Source organism: Platichthys flesus, chromosome 19 (assembly GCF_949316205.1).
Source record: "Platichthys flesus chromosome 19, fPlaFle2.1, whole genome shotgun sequence".
NCBI classification, from domain to species: domain Eukaryota; kingdom Metazoa; phylum Chordata; class Actinopteri; order Pleuronectiformes; family Pleuronectidae; genus Platichthys; species Platichthys flesus.
Genome location: NC_084963.1, coordinates 1711693 through 1724833, shown reverse-complemented (window position 1 = coordinate 1724833; position 13141 = coordinate 1711693). Strand labels below are relative to the sequence as shown.

The 13141-nt window shown below is 43.9% G+C and overlaps 1 protein-coding gene across 6 annotated transcripts in view; it reads right to left on the bottom strand.

Moving 5' to 3' along the window:
- Positions 1-3636: 3636 nt before the first annotated feature.
- Positions 3637-13141, bottom strand: part of LOC133975278 (transcription factor 4-like) — a 146508-nt gene continuing 137003 nt past the window's right edge. For 3 of the 6 annotated variants that reach the window (XM_062413188.1, XM_062413187.1, XM_062413191.1), the window contains 5 exons: positions 11186-11312; positions 8928-9093; positions 7334-7563; positions 6568-6718; positions 3637-5444 (listed from right to left, as the gene is read on the bottom strand). In XM_062413188.1, the coding sequence (XP_062269172.1) occupies positions 5396-5444; positions 6568-6718; positions 7334-7563; positions 8928-9093; positions 11186-11312 (723 nt within the window). In that variant the 3' untranslated portion in view covers positions 3637-5395. Of the gene's footprint in view, positions 5445-6563; positions 6719-7333; positions 7564-8927; positions 9094-11185; positions 11313-13141 lie in introns of those variants that run through there. The other 3 variants (XM_062413189.1, XM_062413192.1, XM_062413190.1) reach the window with 2 other exon arrangements.

Here is a 13141-nt window from a genome sequence, read left to right as displayed (position 1 = left end):
TTATTATTTTCTCTCTTGATGGAGTCGGGCTAGAAGTCTGCCCCGCTTTCAGTCTTTGTGCTAAGCTAAGCTAATAAGATCCGTCTATTCACTGGATGCACAAACTGATCTGAGCCTGGGGGAGAAAGAATCCACTGAAAAACCATTACAGCAAAAATTCAGATTGTTTTGAAAATTTAAAATGTGAAATCAAACGTTATGAGACCCTAAAAGAGTCAAAAAAGTAAGTTTTAGATTACAAACCTTTTAAATTTATCATTATCTGTGATTCATTTAATGAATTTAGATAAATTAATTCACAATTGTCAAAGAGTTCATTATATTTTAAACCTTAGTGTGGATCTGAATGAGGCCAAAAGAATAAAGAATATCACTTTAGTCTGAGCTGGAATTCTTGAAGACATATTGTTCTGGTTTATAAATATTAAAGTGGAAAAATAAGATACAAGTCCTGGCAGGAGTTTTGAATCATTTCTGTTTCTGGCAGTTTACATTTGGATGAATTTAACTTTTATTTATCAAAAAATTCTTCGATAATTTTGTCATTTTCTTTCACAGAAATTATAATAATTTCCTCTGAAACAAGTGACATCACCATTCTGATGATTTGTAAAGTAATTTCAATGATTCTGTGTTTAAAAGTACAAATCTGAATTTGTTGTGCTGTGTGTGCTGTGTGTGCATGTGTGTGTGTGTTTGTTGAAATCTTCTCCAACGTGAAAACAAAGGACAGGAGCGGCCATTTTGAATTCAACTCATTATTGCAGTAAAACTGGTACAGAGAGTAACAGATTACAAAGCTCATGGCACAGTCACTTAAAAAGAGAAATGAGGTGTGTATGTACAACAGGGAGGGAAAAGAAAAGCGTTAACGTTTTGGCTAATAGAAACATCGGGGTAACATAAAAATTGAGATACTGTAATTCGGGAGATGACTCGATTATACAACAAAGAGAAAAAAGAGGAAATGAAGCATCGTAAAAATAACATTACTTAAAAACACATTTAGCACTTACACTGACAGATTCAATCCTAGTGTTCAGGTCCGATTCAAAGCAGCTCTCGTTTAGTCCGAAAGCTCAACGCACAAAAGAAATGACTGAAGCTGTCGTTCACGTGATTTTTGGGGAAATAGCTGATTGTTGACGACTTCTAATTTTATATTAGACTATTACGCTCCAATCTTTTACAAAATGTTCATATATTAATCTTGACTTCGGCGCCGAGTGGACTTTTGTTTATCGTTAACATTTACAAGAAGAAACGCACGTGAGTCAGAGCCGACCCACGGCCACTAGGGGGCGACAGAGTGGCTTTAACGTATCAGCGATCTTTGGGTACGTCATTCAGTTGTCTGAATTTAAGCGGTTAAATATTAGGTTGTGTACTTTTGAAGTTCTGGCATTCAGATGTTTCACAGAACAGTCATTTCTTTTAGGTTTAGAATGAAATCAAAATAATAAAACTCCTGGCACAGCCCTGGAGTCGGCGCGTGTTTGTTCGGACGCTTCTCGGTGTGAAGGCGATTGTTTGACCTTCGGACGATAACCACGAAGTTGTCCCCTGGCGACCGGGAGCGAGTCCGACTGAAACCTAAACATCCTCGTCACCACCTCTCGGCCCTCGGCCCTCAGAAAGGGTTTCATGAGTATTTACACATTTCATCTGCAAAGAACACAACTAAGATGGAAACGTCATGAGGAGAATTAAACAAACATCATATATCTTCCATGACTCATCACTTTAACCCTCCACGTGTTCCCCACAGTTTAAAAAAAAAGAAACGTAAAAAAAAAAAAAAGATTTGGAACTTTTTGACCTCACTACATTTTCAATGTGACACATTTTTTCAACACACACTGAATTTTTTACTTTTTCATCTTTTAACAAAAGAACTGATACAACATATTTTCTAAAACACAAAATAACAACAGTCTACATGTAAAAATATAACTTTTACATACACAATTTCAAAATAATGGAAAGGTTTTGCCATTTTGTTGCATACAATTTACAAACGTCTGTGTGTCGTTGCCGTGGATACATAGCAGTGAACGGAGCGGGGGGGGAAATCCAGTCCCTTTTTTTTTTTGTCCTGCGCGGGGGGGGGGGGGGGGGGGGCGGGGGCGGGCGTACTAGTCAGAGGGTGACAAAGTTAGCTTGAGATTCAGCTAGCGGCCTCGGTCTTTCAGAAAACAACTCCTCCCCAAGCAAACACAAAAAAATGACAGGAACCGGCACCCTCCTTATATATCGTATATATATTTTGTACATTTATATATAGATCGATTTATTCAAATAGATTCTTTTCCAGTTTCCGATGCCTTCCTGTTGATTGGGTCGGAATTTAACCGCGTCAAAATGACACCGACAGAGAAGAACGCTGCCGAGAGAGAATTGTACTTTATTTTTTGTTTGTTTTTAGTTTTTTTTTAAAGTTTTTTTTTTACATTTTCCGTCATAGACATGTAAACCAGAACAGACAAAGAAAAATCAATAAGAGAAAAAGATTCTTCTTAAAAAACAGAGAGAGAGAGAGAGAAACCAAAGAGAAAATCTGCTTTACGACAAACAACCACACACGTTGTACTGAAGACTACACAGGCCCACGGGCGAGCCCAGCAAATACTGAGAGAAAGCTGAGAAGCTATAATACAAGAAGAGACGCGTTGTTCACCAAGGAAACAGGGCGGGGCTCGGAACAGGAAGGGGAGGTGGTGGGGGGGGGGTTCTAGAGGATTCGTGGGGGGAGGGGGGACTGGGGGGGGGGGGGCTCGTTTTGCTAAATCAAGCGTCTGTCCCATTGGCTCGGAGCCAGAACACGCTGTCTACTTACATATAAGTGTACAGTACATTAAATACAGTTTTTGTTGTTTTTTTTATCCAAAAAATACTTTTTTTTCCTTTTTAATCTTTTTTTAAATACCCAGGTCTGGTAAAAAACCCGACTGCATAGAACCTAACGACTAACAACAGGTTTCCCTAAGCTTGCATCCTATTAAAAGACCAGGTACACGTCCTCCTCTGGTAACTCCAATGATATGAACTCTAAAAAGGCACATTGGTAGAAGTGAATGTTCAAATTGCATCTGTGGGACCGCTTGGGTGGGGCAAGAGACCGGGGGGGTGGGGGTGGGGGGGCTTGGACTCTAGATCAGGGCTAATAAGGAGAGGGTCAGCAGTGGAGATCAGACGTAGACCTGGACTCAGAGGGGTTTCAATCAGGGTCAGAGTCCGAGGGGTGGAGAACACGATGGAGGCAGATGTTTCAACAAGCCTCCAAGTTTCTATCTGGATTTCCACTTGGTGACGTCTGCACTTCACTACGTCTACCTCAGACACCTGGGGGGGGGGGGGGGGGGGGGGCAAAGTACAACACATGGATAATACTAGTTTGTGGATTGGACCTCTCACAGATGTTAACAACAATGACAAAGTCATGAGACTAAATCTGGCTGATGATTAAGAGCCAGACTTCACTGACATGTGGCCTCAGGCCTCGAGTCCAGATGCATGAACCTCAACCTGCAGGAGCTTTGTGCAACAACCTTTAACAAATAAACCAATAAGTACCAACCAGTCCAGATGTTGTTCTTATCCCACTGCAGGCAGAACTGCAGAGTCTACGATTCAATGGATTGACGATGGAAAAGGGATCAGAACTGATCCTGAAGCAGCTAAATGCGATCAGGCCAATGAGGCAGAGGAGACGTCTGGACTAGAAGCTGGACTTGAGGTTCAGGACCGAGAGGAGATCTCATGAACCTGTTACAGGAATGATTTGACGACTTTGGCCCCGAGATTAAAAAACCCCAATGATTGTTCCTTTGCTTGATCTATTCTCACTCTCTCTCTCTTCTGGTCAATCCTGCTGCCCTCCCCCCCCCCCCCCCCCTGCAGTTTAGGCCTTCAGGGCATCGGCAGCGTTTGATTCAAGTAGATTGCAATTCAGGGAATGTGCTTAAAGTGGAATAGAATTGACGTCAGTGCTCAGTCCAGCCCTCCTCCCTCTCCTCCATCTACCTGTCGTCCTTCATCCTCCCATCTCCCTCTGAGCACCAGTCTCCTGCCGACAGATGATGCTTCTCAGATGTTTCCTGGAGCTTTCTGTAGAAGTACACTTTAACGTTTTTGCATGATTCCTGCTCCCCGTCTTTATTCCTCTACCTTCAGAAACTATAAACTCCCCAAAGCCGGTGGAGTCGCTCACTGGTTGATTGATTCAATTGGTTCAATGATTGATTCTCTCCGTACTGGGCAGATACACAGGGAACAACTGTCGAGGGGTTTTGTGTCTGTGTGTTGACGTAGATCGATGTGTCTCAGCAGGAAACGCTGATGAAATAAAGGAGAAAGGTTGATAATCATTTTTAATGTTACAGTTTGAACGTGGAGGGAGGGAATGCAGTCGAGGGGGGAGGGGGGGAGGGGGAGTGGCCCCTTGTTACAGTTGAGCCCCACGTTTGTCCGAGTATCTATGATAGTCAAGAAGCATTTGTGAACTTAAGCGTCTTCTACAAACTCTAAGATCACGAACAGATTCCAAATCTCTCTCGTTGTACTTGAATCGTGGTTTTTGGAGCTGATGTGTGAGTGTTCGGCCGACGTCCTGGAAATGTCCTGTTCTGTTTATTTGTTCATCATCTTTGCTTCTGTGTGTGTGTGTGTGTGTGTGTGTGTGTGTGTGTGACTGGTTACCATCAGGCACAGTTCGTCCACAGGGGGGCGTTCGTTGCGTACGTTACGACGTAGCGTTCGTGGAGCTGGGAAAGCTGGTGCAGCTGCACCCGAAGAGCAACAAACCTCAGACCAATCAGAGAGACGCGGCGAGGCTGCGTTCAACAACACGGTGTTGCTTTAAAAAAAACAAAAACAGAAATCTCTTGAAACACTTTGTGATATGTTTTGTTTTCCGCTCTGAACGACCTTCGTCTCCTCGCTGCCTGCGTCCCGGTGCACTTTTTAAAATCAAGGTTTTCATCATTTTTTTTATCCTTTTCTCGTATATATACTATATATATTTTTATATATATAGAACCCTTTTATTCTTTAAAAGTGGGAATGCTGATAAAACAAGGAGTACAAGAAGAATTTCTTGGATGATGTGATTCCAAAGACTTTTGTCCGTTGCTGTCACTTTGTTGTGAAAAGTTCCCACAATCCTCTGCTGCATCGCGTTCCACCGTCTCCAGGAGAAGCGTCCGGTTCACTTCAGCGGCGAAGTGGCGAAAGCGACTAGTGTGACTCTGCAGTTCGTGTTCTCGACAGAAGAGGGAGACAGAGGCGAGGAGGAGGATCGGAGACGACAGACGAGAGGAGAGAAAGAGGCTGATCTGATTGGTCGGGCTGAAGCGACAACGGGTTTGATTGGTTGCTGGTCGTTAGGGAAACAGCGTCAGAGGAAGTGGTCACTCATCATCTTGATGAACTCCGGCACCTTCGACCTGGAGGGAGAGGAGGAAAGAGAAGAGTGAACAAGAACACACGGAAAACATTTGTTTACTCGTTTACTTTAAAGCCCCTAGTGGTGGCAGTTCGTATTACACCCCACAACAATAAAAGGGCAAAAACGTTTGTCCAATCATAAGTAAAAATCTTCCTGGAAGTTAATCCTCTGGGGAGCAGGAATGAGCTTCAAGATGATAAATCTGTGACATAAATGTTGCTCAGCAGAAACAGGATGATATAAAAATCAACACCTGGTGAACTAAGTCTGAAACTTTGAGACTGAAGACAAATCTGTGTCTCATATTTTCATTATATTTTCATTTTCATGTTGGAGTTTGCTGAATGCACAAATTTCCAAATTCTCTAATTATCTGTGAGTGACATACTGGAATAAAAAGAGTTTTCTAAATGTTTACAGAAGTCAGTTTTTCATAGAAATGGGCTGAGATCAATAAGCTGCTTGTTAGAGATGAAACACTTAATATTAAATGATAATTTGGAATTTGTTTCCTCTTATAAAACAACGTGCATGTTCCTTAAGGAGATGTACACAAGTAGATCTCCTTAAAGGAATCCACAATAAAGTAATCAAACTATGTTTTAATATTTTAGTACATGTCGTCCGTTTCAATTTAAATATGAAATATGAAACCTGCACAAACCCAAACCATTAGAAGAAGCTGAACTTCACATAATAAAACGGAAACACAGGTCGAGTGTTGAGAGACAACAACAAACACGTTCACACATTAAAATCACACTTACGGCCAAACTGTTGTTAAAATGCACCTGAACCAGATCACATGATCAGCTCCGACAGAATTCAACTGTCAGGGACCGAACGAGGTTTCTCATGAATTGATTCAAATAATCTGAATTGTTTTTATCTAAATGAGAATCTGTCAACATCTTGTTCATGTAATTTTTGTATTTTGGAATCAGGAGAAATCTCAATTCAACTTAAACCTGGGGGGGGGGGGGGGGTAGTGTCCAATTTCATTTCATTGGACAGTTGGTTTTTAAAATGAGTAAAGTTTCTGAGCTTGTTTCTGAATTAAAACAGATAAAGGTACAACAGCAGATTAGTGTATAAGTGGGGGGGGGGGTTTGGCCTTTTACATTTGTCCCATGGGGTTCGACCCATCGCCCATGACGGAGGCGGCGGCGTGGTGCGCGGCGGCCAGCGACAGGGGCGTCCCATCCGACGACACGGTCACCTTCTCCTCCTCGCGGCGCTTCAGACACGCGGCCTTGGGGTTCAGGTTCCTCTCTGCAGGAGCAAACAGAGCGTTAGTTCTCTTTCTCCTCAGAGAAGCTTTCTGTTTCAGGTTCCATCTTGAACTGAAGAGACTGAGCGGTCGACAGCTGCCACTACTGCCCTCTACTGGGTTCTCTGCAGTACTGCACGGGCTTTAAGTGAGCGCAGGACCTCTGATCCAAAGTCAAGTGAAATCATTTTACTTCATTAAAACAGCAGAAGTGAGAAAAGTTAGAGTAAAAGAAGTTCTTACTTATTGATATTCAAGTAAGAAAGTTAATGATGAATTTTACTTTTACTCAGGTACATTTCTGAGTTCTGTTTCTTCAAATACAAAAACAAAATCACAATTCTCGTAAAACCAAAAACATTTTTTTAAAGCACTTTTAAATTCATTTAAATAAGAGCGACTTTAACTTAAAGAAGACAGTATTAATATGAAACTAGTGCCTTGTATTTTAATGTATTTAGGACTTTTTGAGACCTTAAGTTCAGATAATGGAATTTTAGACAAACTCTTTGGTCTTTTTTTGTAAAGGTCACTATTTCTACCTAAAAACCTGCCAAAAGGTTAAGTATCTCTGTTGCATTGGGGTCAAAGGTCACGTGTGTCTCGGTGAACCTGACCTCGGACTTGCTGCTCCAGGCTGAGGATGACGGCCACGGCCTGGTGCAGGATCAGTAACTTGGTCTGAGGTTTGTCGCTCTTCAGGTGCAGCTGCACCATCTTTCCCAGCTCCTTGAACGCTTCGTTGATGTCACGGACACGCAGGCGTTCCCGTGCGTTGTTCGCCATCCTCCGCTCCCTCTCTCTCTCCATCTTCTGCTCCGGAGACAGGTCCTCGTCCTCGTTGTTGCTACAGTGATCAACAAAGAGGAGGAGAAAGAGGAGAGACACAGGGTAGAGGAGAGGAGGAGGAGGAGAGGAGAGGAGAGGAGAGGAGAGGAGAGGAGAGGAGAGGAGAGGAGAGGAGAGGAGAGGAGGAGGAGGAGAGGAAGAGGAAGAGGTGGAGAGGAGAGGAGAGGAGAGGAGGAGGGGTTTCAGGATGAAGCTCATGTTTAAATTTCGGTGGAGAATCTGATGTTGATGAAAACCTGCAGCAGATTCTGCGTCTAACCTGATTGTTCATCCAGGGGCATTGCATTCTGGGTAATTCAAAGACTAATCTGTTGTGTTTCCTGTTTTCAGTTAACATGAAGAAAGTGTAAATTTAAATATAATATTTTAGTTTCTCTGAGCAAAGCAAGATTAAAGAAGTTTGGTTCATTATAGTTGCCAAAGAGATGTAAACATAAATTTGACTGTAGGGGGCGATAGCAACCAGGAAATAATAGAAAATGTTAGAAAATGGGTTAGGGGTTAATCGCCAACAAGTTTTCATCAGCACATGATTCCCAAACATCATCATCATCATCATCATCTTCATCATGAGCCACCATCATGAACTCTCTGGGTTTGGGATCCAAATGTTTCTGAAGTCGTCCTCTGGGGGAAGTTGAACCTGATGAACACTTTGTTCAGGCTGGAGGGATGAAGGCTGCTCAGCTGATCTCAGGACAGGAAACCACACGTCGGATTGTTTTCAAATTTAAAGATAGTTATCTTTTGATTTGTGTGTGTTTTTTTTTCCCGGCCCTGAAATCGAGGCGTCACTTCTTTGAGAATGTTGTGTGTTGGCTCTACTCTGCTGTGTGAGAAACAGTTAAAACCAGGTTCAAGACCCTGGAGAGACAGACGGGATCAACCTGGAGCTCCACGTCCCCCAGGGGTCTCCTGGAGAGACGCCTGGGGGACACGGACCGCTCATCGTCAGGTGGTCTCTGGTTAACTGATGCTTTTAGCTGCTTCTCATCACACTTGGTCACTTCATCAAAGTCCAGAGGCTGGTTCCCGAAGCACCAGCGAGTCAGAGTCCTTCCTTGTGTCCTCTCTCTCCAGAAATACGGCTTATTTTCACTTTGTCTTACATCAGGACTGAAATAACTGAATGACGTCAAAGCAGATTGAGTTTTCATAGAGAATAACTCAATCCTGGTTCTATCTCATGTAAATTTCTGCCTTGTGACTAAGAATCAATAAGACACGTGAACCTGGAGAGGTTATCATTATCGATGATGAGCAACAAGGAAGTTCTCTGGACCCGCCGGTGCTTGGGGACGATGCGTCCCAGCCCAGCTGAGGGGTTTGATCCAAGCGAGCGTCTGTGGTGGGCTGCGTTACCTAGGTCTTGACCTGTCATTAGCTTTCAGCTCCTTGGAGTCGGCGTCCTCCCTCTTGGGATCCAGAGGCTTGGAGTCCTGCAGGAGGTTCTCGTCCCCCTCGTCCTCAGACTTGATCTCTGAGCTGACGGAGGAGGTGCTCTGGCCCTGAAGACCTCCGGACAGAGCTGCAGGAGGAGAGAGGAGAGAGGAGAGAGGAGAGAGGAGGAGAGAGGAGAGAGGAGAGAGGAGGAGAGAGGAGAGAGGAGAGGAGAGAGGAGGAGAGAGGAGAGAGGAGAGAGGAGAGAGGAGAGAGGAGAGGAGGAGAGAGGAGAGAGGAGAGAGGAGGAGAGAGGAGAGAGGAGAGGAGGAGAGAGGAGAGAGGAGGAGAGAGGAGAGAGGAGAGAGGAGAGAGGAGGAGAGAGGAGAGAGGAGAGAGGAGAGAGAAGGAGAGAGGAGAGGAGAGAGGAGAAAGGAGAAAGGAGAAAGGAGAGAGGAGAGAGGAGAGAGGAGAGAGGAGAGAGGAGAGAGGAGGAGAGAGGAGGAGAGAGTTCATCAGACACATGGACAAACATCAGTGTGATAAGAACGACAGAGGCCATCTTTGACAAACATTTAGTCAACGTAGATTTTTGTCCCATCTGCTAACATCGAGGAGGCGGGGTTTATGAGCTGTACTACAGCCGGCCACCAGGGGGCGATCAAGACGCTTTGGATGCATCTTTATAAAGTTTACGTCCACATAGAATCCTCTGATGAAACTACCACACTTGATTCAGCTCATTCATACGAAGTGAGAGGATCCCGGCCGGTGGACAACATGAGGACGCTCCAGCTTCAGAACACGTGACGTCTCCTGAGCCGCTGGTCCTCAGGTCCACCTCCAAGATGGCGGCCGGGGGGGGGGGGGGGGGGGGCTGAGCCTCCGTCTCACTCGGCTGAACAGAGACGTCTTTATCACACGTCTGTGAGGATCCGTCCCTGGGTCGCTGCCAATGTCCCCGTCAACACACACACACACAGGCGACTGTCGGCCATTTTGGATCTGCCCTCGCCTGACTGGGTGCATTTTGTGTGCGGCTTTGAGTGACGGCCTGTGTTTGTTTTGTGTGTATTTGTGTGTGGGTGTGTGTGTGTGTGCGCCCGGCTCCGTACAATCACTGTGTGTTTGTGCATAAATAGCTGCTTGTGTTTAAATGAACTTGTGAAAAGTGACTTTGTGTCTCTGAGTGAAACCAGGAGGACGAGAGACGAGTGGACGCAGGACGCTGGGGACGAGTGTGTGTGTGTGCAGGGGACAGAAAACACACAACTACACACAAACTAAAAGAACAACCTGATCATCCATCAGCAGAGGATCCGAGAACTCAATGTGTTCTCACACACCTCAGGATTTATGTTCACTTTAAATGAGGCACGTTCATTAACACATGAATAACTTATGATCTATATTTATTATGAAAATCATCCGTCTTCCTCCAACAACACACAAAATGATTTAAATGTAAAAAACAAATCTGAACTTTACTGTTCATTAATAAAGTATAAAAAAATCAAAGACCTCAGGAAACCACAGCTCCGCCAAAAACATTTTAATATCCTTTATTTACAGCCTCCACAGCTCGACATGTGTGTGTGTGTGTGTGTGTGTTATGGATGGATGCAGGAATAAGAACTTCTGGATCACTGTGTGTGTGTGTGTGTGTGTGTGTGTGTGTTTCCCTCTCTCTCTCACCTCATTACACACTTGGCGCTCGATGCTTCTGGCTGAACTTTGCTGCCAGCAGACTTATTTTCAGCCTTTAAAAAAACGGCTCAGGGCTAATTTGCTCCGCAGCGCGCTCATATACACTTTAGCTGCTCCACATCCGTCTAACACACAGACACACACAGACACACACACACACACACAGTTTATCCATTTACCCCCCCCCCTCGCCAGCTGAGATCCGACTCTACGCTTCTTAACTTTCTGATCCTCGCTTGAGTCGAGTTCCATCATCTTAACCTGTGTTTCCTTTCCCCCCCACACACACACACTCTCACACACACTCACACACACATTCACACACACTCCCACACACACACACACTTACACACACACACACACTCACACACACATTCACACACACACACACACACACACACACACACACACACACACGACTCGTACGACTTGTTGTCTGCGTGTGTTTGGTTTGAACATCAGACGGTTGAGGTCCTGACAGCATCAGAGGTTCGATTCCCACTGTATCTAGTGTACGTGAGGTCCTGACTCACCGCGGTACGGGTCGGGCTGGTTCAGGTCCGGCGACGAGGCCGACTGAGCCGGCAGCTGAGGCCCGGGCCCGGCCATCGAGTGTCCGCCGCGCAGACCGCTCCCGCCGTCTTCTCTGTGAGAGCCCCCCTGGAAAACACAGATTCATAATTCATAACGATTAACAAACAGCTGCTGTGATTCTGCGACTGATCGTTAAACATCAGGTCTACTGCTTCTCACGGAAACCTTTCAAAACAACTCTGAAATATATCATTTGATTCTAGAACACCTCAGAATCCTCAACTTGAAACTTTAGGTTTCAGACATTTCATTAAAAAATATTGTAAATACTGCATTGATGAATTTAAGGTACATTTAGTGATTTAGTGATATATTTACTGCAGCAGGTCAATGTGTGTGGGACTGAATTAAAATAAATTTAAGTCAAGAATCAAGTTTCACATTGACCGGAACTACATCATTATCCATATTACATAATATGGGTATTTATATTTTGCATATATTATTATAAAACTCGTTTAATTTCTTGTGATTTACCTGTTTTTTCATTTTATTATTTTCTACATTGAAAGTAAAATGTGTAAAATGTTTGTAAATCAAGTCATAAATTATCGTATTGATCCTCTTTTTACTATAAATAAAATACATTTGAATTATTTTTCATGCATCTCATTTTATTTGAAATTGTATGAATGAAATTTTTGTAAAATAATTTTTTACAAATACAACTGAGTTCTTTCTCGCTGTAGTTTTATCTTTGGCCTGTTGAGGGCGTCCTCTACCTTCCTGATCAGTAAAGGTCCCCATCTGTCGCTCACACACACACTCAAACAAACAAACACACAAACTCTCACAAACAAACACACAAACTCTCACAAACAATCACACATACACTCATATACACACATACAAACACACACAAAAAGACCATTCTTTGAGATGTTTTAAGAAGCTGCTCTTCCCGGTGTGTGTGTGTGTGTGTGTTTATCAGTGTGTATCTCCGTGTCTGACATGTATATTTACTGTTTTTTTTTAACTGAAGAGTGTGTCCATGTTTTATATGTGAATTTTCAATGGACGCTGTAGGGTGTGTAGGCCTCTGTGTGTGTGTGTGTGTGTTTGTGTGTGTTTGTGTGTGTGCTTGGCTGAATCCTATCCATCTGTCTGCCACACACACACACACACACACACACGCACGCACACGGAAGCACAACAACTGACAATTATCTTAATGCCCATATGTTTAATTGTGGGATTTCTAATTCCCAGAGCACCGAGCAGCTTCCAGCAGGGACTCACTGTTTTGGCACGAGATGGGCTCAGTTTGTGTGAGTGTGTGTGTGTGTGTGTGTGTGTGTGTGTGTGTGTGTGTGGTTCAGAATCTCTCTCCCTCCTCGTCCTAAGCTGTGTTTTATCAGCGGGACACTTTTCTCGATATGAGTGGCGATAGATGTTCAGACCTGGAGACTGTGAACACGATGGTGGTGTGTGACGCTCTGAGCACGGTGTGTGTGTGTGTGTGTGTGTGTGTGTGTGTGTGTGTGATGGGTCTTTAATGGTGTGATAATCAGTCTGAATTGCCATTTCATTTCGATCCATTATTCAGCCTGACACTGCGCTGGTGTGAGCTGCGTTCTGTTTGTGGAGTCGCTTCGACCAATCAGCAGCGAGCGACGCCTCCATTCGGACACAATTACATTCCTACAAAAGTTCTATTGAGTTTAGCATCGTGCTTATGAGAGAGAGTCGTGGAAGTTTAGACCATTGAGTTCTTCATTACCCACAATGCAACTCAACGTACGTCTTTAAGTCACTTTATTTAAATGTGCTGCAGCGACGGTGTGAATAAAGTTGTTTTAAGAATGAAATGAACATACCACAAAATGTCGACCTGTTTGTCAGCCTGTGTGTGTCTGTGTGTGTGTGTGAGCGTCCACAGTCTGTGTCCACACGTC